Source organism: Adiantum capillus-veneris, chromosome 9 (assembly GCF_014529385.1).
Source record: "Adiantum capillus-veneris isolate H3 chromosome 9, ASM1452938v2, whole genome shotgun sequence".
Lineage (NCBI taxonomy): Eukaryota > Viridiplantae > Streptophyta > Polypodiopsida > Polypodiales > Pteridaceae > Adiantum > Adiantum capillus-veneris.
In genome coordinates this window covers 76,141,515-76,148,405 of record NC_140939.1, presented here as the reverse complement: position 1 = coordinate 76,148,405, position 6,891 = coordinate 76,141,515, and the positions used below count along the sequence as shown (strand labels likewise).

General features: G+C 39.9%; 1 protein-coding gene across 1 annotated transcript; it reads left to right on the top strand.

Annotated features, from left to right (window-relative positions):
- Positions 1-5,239: 5,239 nt before the first annotated feature.
- LOC147450695 (uncharacterized) lies at positions 5,240-6,391 on the top strand. The gene is made up of 3 exons (XM_086520507.1): positions 5,240-5,335; positions 5,513-6,147; positions 6,313-6,391. Exons 1-3 carry the CDS (start codon positions 5,240-5,242, stop codon positions 6,389-6,391), a joined length of 810 nt encoding a protein of 269 aa, XP_086376633.1.
- Positions 6,392-6,891: the final 500 nt, after the last annotated feature.

Here is a 6,891-nt window from a genome sequence, read left to right as displayed (position 1 = left end):
GATGGGACATCTATATGCTTGCACACAGTTATGCGTGTTAAACAAGATGCGGTGCGAGAGAAGAGTATTGATGGGTTCTTTATGGAGTTAGTGTAGCAAGAAAAACATATAGCATGAGTGCTTCAAAAGCTTTCACTACTCACAAGAAGGGTTTTTGCTGTTGAGGTTTCTCCACTCTTCCTCACTGTGTCAAGTGCGTGAGTGTTTTTGTTTTGGACTACTCCTCCTTCTCCACCTTATATATTATATGGACTTTGACTCTTATGCTCACCTCTTCCAGCATGAGCGACATGACTTTATGTATGCTCAAATATCCAGCTTGATCTTATACCTATTAGCTAGACTCATAGACCACAGAAAAATATTAACTTGAAGCTTGGGTCTGACACTTTGCTCATTTAGTGGCTTAGATGCCCGACTCTAGACTCTTATGCCATGTAAGTTTAATGGCGACTTGGACTTACCTGATCATGTCCTGAAATCCAATTCCATATGCTTTTGATGTTTAGGCCTTTCTCGTTAGTTTCTGTTTGAGATGCCATGTTATCCAATACATTGGCATATATCTGCTCTTCATTCCTTGGTTTCCAGTTTCTCTTTAAAGAAGGTGGACTTACTCCTTTTTGCATAGAGTTGACTTTGTCATAGGATTTTTACAACTTTGCATAGGTGTTATTGATGTTCTGGTGGAGTGTTTGAATAGATAAGAATACCATGAAAACAACTAAATCAAAACCATCAAGATGTTGTTGAAAAACTCCAGTCATCATGAGTCCATTAAAAGTAGTAGGGGCATTAGTAAGACCAAAATGCATTACTCTGAACTTATAATGACTAAAGAGATTATTGAATCCACTTTTTGGTATATTTTCTCTTTGAGCTGGATTTGGTAATATCTTGGCTTAAGATTAACTTTTGAGAAGATATTGGCTTCATGCAGTTTATCAAGAAGTTCATATTTGAAGGAAATAGCATACTTATTCTTGATGGTTACGTGGTTAAGCTCTCTATAGTCAATGCATATTCTAAGTGTTCCATCTTTTTTGTGATTAAAAATGATATTTGTACCCCAAGAGGAAACACTAGGGCATATGAAGCCTTGGTCTAAAATCTAGGTTAATTGTTTCTTCAATTGAACAGCCTTAGGGAGTGACATTTTGTAAGGTCTACGTGCAACTGGCTAAGCTCTGGGGCTACGATATTTAGCATGATCTACTTCTCTTCTAGGTGGTATTTATGAGAGATCTTTGGGAAAAATGCCTTGAAATTCAAAGAGTCACTCTACTTCTTCATTTAAGGGTGATTTATCTACTAGATTTAGTTTGGTAGCATAAACCATTTGTTTCTTTCTACATGTATTCATGAGGTTAACAAAAGTCACTAAATGAAGTTGGGTTTGGCCACATTTGCCTGAAACAAAAACCCTATAAGATTGATGAAAATTCAATAACATGGATATAGTAGATAATGGATTAAATGTAATTTTGTTTTGGCTAACAAAGGTAGCAATACCTTTGCTCCAACTAATATGGCTACTCCTAGACTATAGGATCTTTGTAAATTACCTTGACTCAACTCACTGTTATAGGGGTTATCTAAAAGCATTGCAATTACATTCTTCACCCACAACATCCATGAAACATGAATATAACCTCCATAACAATGTTCAAAACGCTTTCAGACTCATTCAGAATGTTAACAGAATTACAAGTAACACACAGGAAACATTCAGGGCGGCATTAACCAACATCCTGCTTCATCTTCATCATCATTCCCGTGTTCCAAAACAACATTTCACCCCAACAAGGCGTCCAAAAATGAGGGTAGTTACAAGCCAAAAGTTGCATCCCTTAAAACATGCCTTTTAAAGTTTCAGACATCAATCAGAACTTTGATAAGTCCATCAGTTCCCTGAATGCATCCTGGTCACTACCTGACAGTTTACTGATTGCCCATTACATAAATATCTTTCTTTACTAACTTAACTAGGTAACTTGTGGTCAAGGTCCCCCATTTTACACCTGGCACACCCGGTGGCATCAATAATTTACTTTTTGAGGACCTGAACCCACAGTTCCCTTGACTCTTTGCACTGCATATTCATCCACTTTTCTTAGCAATGTTTGCTAAGAACTCCTGGGTAGTCATCTCATATTCCTTCACTATAATCTGCAACTTATTGTCAGCACACTCTGCACCAGCACTTTCATTTACTCCATCCTCAGATACATGATCCTCAAAGTTAAGTTTTGTTGGTTGAAAATCCTGCTTGACTGGACTGTCAGGCTCATTCTCCTCTTCAGGGCTCTGAACACTTTCCTCAGCAACATCTTTAGCACTCTTCAGCTCCTCTGCACAGGTCTGCTCAATCCCTGCAAACAAAACATTTAAATTTTTATTGTCAGGGATTGTCTCCATCTCCTCACAGGGCTCCTCCTTATCCTCTTGCACTTTGAAATCTTCAGTGCTCTAATCAGCTTCCAACTGTTTCTTCAACAACAGATTATATTTTTCTTGCAGTAGCATATACTCCTCTTTGTTTTCCTCTTCAGCAAACTCTTTATAGGGCTTAGAAGACACCTCCAACAGTTTTTCCTTCATTTCAGCCCATATAGGTTCCAAATGCTTCTGCAGCTCCATCTTCATGGTGTCAACATCTGTCCCTGACATAAAACAACCTTCAATTTCCAGCTCATCCTCTGCACACTCCTTAATCTTCTTTTCCACCTCTTTGCATGCTGAAACTCTGTCAAGTAAAACTTTATTTTCTGCTTCCAATGTCACATTCACAGTGGACAACTCTTCAAGTTGTTGATGGAATATAGTGTCCCATTCCATCATCCATTCTTTATATATCCTTGCACTGCTCTCCCTTCTATGAACTTGTTCACTGTAGAATTTCACTTGCTTGAGAGCACACTCCAAGTCAGACTCTGTGGATCTCAACTTTGCGCGCCTTGATTGCATCCACCTCCTGATCAGACACTGTTTTATTTTTCATCTCAAACTTCAAAAATGCAACTTCTTGCTTCAACTTTTGATTATCACTAATCAAAAGTTTAGAGTTAATTTTATGTTGTCCAACATAATCTCCAATCAGATTCACAGATTCCAAGCATCTTGCATAAGGAATGTCCTCAAAATTACTCTCAGCAGTCTGAAACCCCTCTGACTGTTGTCCAACTGGTTCCTGATCTCCTTTTGAAGCCATTTCTGCAACTTTTCTCTTTCTGATCCTAAGCACCTTTTTCACTGATTTGGAGCCTGATGGTGGAAAATCTGTTGGGTCAGGCTTCTTTAAATTTAGTGTATCCTTACAAACTTCATGTGAATAACCTGCAGCCAGTAAGTCATCATAAATTTGTTTGACCCTGTCTTGTGCATCCTCCTCCTTAATGTCCTCCCTTTTCTTCTTTCTTGTTTGAGAACTTCCTGCTAGGTGTCGGACAGTAGCCTGAACAGTGGCAGTAGCCCCCTGAAGATGATCTGACTGTACATCCCCCTCTGACAAACTCCTTAGAACTGCATTATTTCTGACATAACTAAAAATAGCTGTGATTAATGGACCAATCTTCGTGGACCTCTGAGTCTTCCTCTTATCTTTGCAAAAAACCTATGAATGTAACCTGTCATACAACATATTTGCCCAAGCAAAATTTCTTCCCTGCTCTGCCGCAGATATAATCGCATAGTTCTCCCTAGATACATATTCCAACTTGACCAACAGCAAAAATCTCTCCAGAAACCACTTGATTTGCAAAGCTCTATCCGGGTTAGCCACATTTTTAATCAAGTAGTATCCTCTCGTGCCCTCACACTTGCCAAATTCTCTATCCATAACCTGCTCCGATGTCCTGTCAACGTGATTTTCTTCCCCTTGCTGCAAACCAAACACTTTGGACACTAACATTTGATCCGTTGCAACGAATTAATCAACTACAAGTACCAGCACAGATCCCAATGGCTCAACCACCACAACACCCAAGAATTGGGGCGGCTAAATTCAGCAGAAAATCCAAGCAGGATGCTGATAGCCATGTTGGACAGTTTGAGCAGAGATGGAGAGAAAGTGGGTATGAGGTACTTCACAATGATGATACAAAAAAAGAGCATTTTGCTGCTACCCTTGAAGGGAACGCCATGACGTGGTTTATGCAGTATGGAATCAATGCATTTGCGGATTATGCAAATCTGCAGAACAGGTTCCTGACACGATTCAGAACCGAGAAGACACCTGAAGATGTCCTGATTAAGATCAGAAAGATGAAGCAAAAAAATTTATAAGTGGAAGACTATGCTCAGAAATTCAGAAATCTAAACAATCGACTTCTTCCTACTCAGAGACCATCTTGGGAACAGATGGGTGATTATTTCTTTTGTGGACTGAATTCTAAACTAAGGAGTTTGGTGGCAGGACAAGGAGTAATTGCAGCGGCATCTGACTTTAATGAGTTGGTAGAAGCAGCTACTCGAGCAGAGCGGAGATACAGAAGTCTAGATAACAAAAAGAAGACATCCAAGAAGGATGATTCAGATTCAGACAGTGATCAGGAAGAGGATGAGGCTGATGACTCCTCTGATGATGATGAGTCAGAATCAGAACAGGATTCTGATGATGAGGACAATGATTGGTCAGAGCCAAAGAAGAAAAAGAAGGAGTAATAAAAAGAAGAAGAAGGACTCCAAGAAGGAGAAAGATAAAGCAAAGAAAAGAAAAGGAAAGGACAAAGTTGATGCTGAACAAGATGAAATTGATCGACAGATTTCTGCCCAATTGAAAACTATGGGTTTGACAAAGTTGGGGATGCCAGAAAGGCCTTATTGTACAATTTTTCAAATATTTGGACATTCGGATGATAGGTGTTGGTATAACCTTAATTTTAGAGGACGGATACCCGAGCATCTGCAGCAAAAAATGCAAGCACCGGCAGTGAATGAAGTGGGCACAGGTGGCAATCAACCAAGGCTGGTTAATTTCAGGAACTGGAATAATAGAGGACAAAACCAAAGATTTAGAAACCAAGGCGGTTGGATGAATCAGGGAAATAGAAATTTTCAGGCAACTGATGCAAATTCCCCATGTACTTATTGTGGAGTTTCAGGGCACAGACAGGGTCTTGATTGCTCTTTGTGGTGCAAACATCATACCGAAAGAGGTATTCCAATTATTCGATACCCCAATAAAGCGGAGCCTTCACAACAACCTCCTAGGCAGTTGAATGCAGTGATTTTGGAGGAAATGGATGTGGGGACATCAAAGAAATGGATGAATGAAGCAATACCTGAAAGGAGTTCTGATAGCAATCTGCAAGCAGAAATTCCACGGGAAGGTCAGGTATATGATGTTCATCATTTTCAATGTGACTGTACAAAGTGTGTGAATGCAAATAATACAGACCAAAAGGATAAAGCACCTGAGTCAATGGTGGTGACAAGATCGGGAGTAAAAGGAGAGACAACAAAGCAAAGTGAGAAAGGAAAGGAAAAATACCCTATTAATTGGGGAGAACAGGATCAAGTAAGAAAAGGAGTGATGAAAGAAATTAACAGGGTACAACAAAAACAAGGCGATCCCAAGGTCCAGAAGCAAGCGGACACGGTTCAGAAAACAGATGTTATTGGACAACATTCAGGTTCCTGTCAAGCTCCTGAACAAAGCCAATCTGTACCTGCAAAGGTGACGATTACTTTGACAGATGAATTCTTTGAAACTTTAATGGATGCTCCAAATCAACTGAGTTTGAGGCAAATATTAAGCTTGGTTCCCAATTTTTCCCATCAGTTTATGCAAAGGTTAGCTCAAGAGTATGGATTCTCTGTGGAGCAGAAGAAAGCTTGGGGAGAAGAAATTTTGAGTCAAGAGGCTGAAGTTATCTCTAATGAGCCTGCTGATGTGGATTATAAAGTGCCAGTGATTGGTGTGACTATGGAGCAATGTTTTATGTCTGGAGTACTTATTGATGGAGGATCAGGAGTAAATGTGCTACCTGAAGCTACTTGCAAGAAACTTGTAATTGTGAAATGGGACCCAGCTCCTTTTCAAGTCAAGATGGCAGATCAGCAGAGATTTCAACCATTAGGAATTGTTCGAAATAAACGAATTGAGATAGGACGTCTTCAATTCCCTGTTAATTTTGTGGTGCTCAGGTTGGAGGCATCGACTCAAAGCTATCCTATGATTCTAGGATGACCTTGGCTAAGGGCGGCCAAAGTGAATCAACATTGGGGAGCTGATAGTATTGTGTTAAAGCAAGGAAAGAAGAAAGTTCGAATGAAGATGGTTGCTAGTGAAGTTTTACCACCTAATTGCAGACCGTTACTTGCAGAGAGTATTAATATGGCAACTGAAGTGGAGGAAGATGAAGAGCAAGTCGCCCTGTTTGCTCTTTGACATGCCTCAGCGTCCCATTTGCGCACCACGAACAAGGTTTAACCGCCGCGTCTTGCAGAAACACTGTTTGGGTACAATGCTTCAATGCAAGGTTTTGCACGATCGCCAAGTGTTATAGGGGTTCTCTGAAAGCATTGCAATTACATTCTTCACCCACAAAATCCATGAGACATGAATATAACCTCCATAACAATGTTCAAAACGCTTTCAGACTCATTCAGAATGTAAATAGAATTACAGGTAACACACAGGAAACATTCAGGGCATTAACCAACATCCTGCTTCATCTTCATCATCATTCCCGTGTTCTAGAACAACATTTCGCCCCAACAAGGCGTCCAAAAATGAGGGTAGTTACAAGCCAAAAGTTGAATCCCTTGAAACATGCCTTTTAAAGTTTCAGACATCAATCAGAACTCTGATTAGTCCATCAATTCCCTAAATACATCCTGATCACTACCTGACAGTTTACTGATTTCCCATTACATAAATATCCTTCT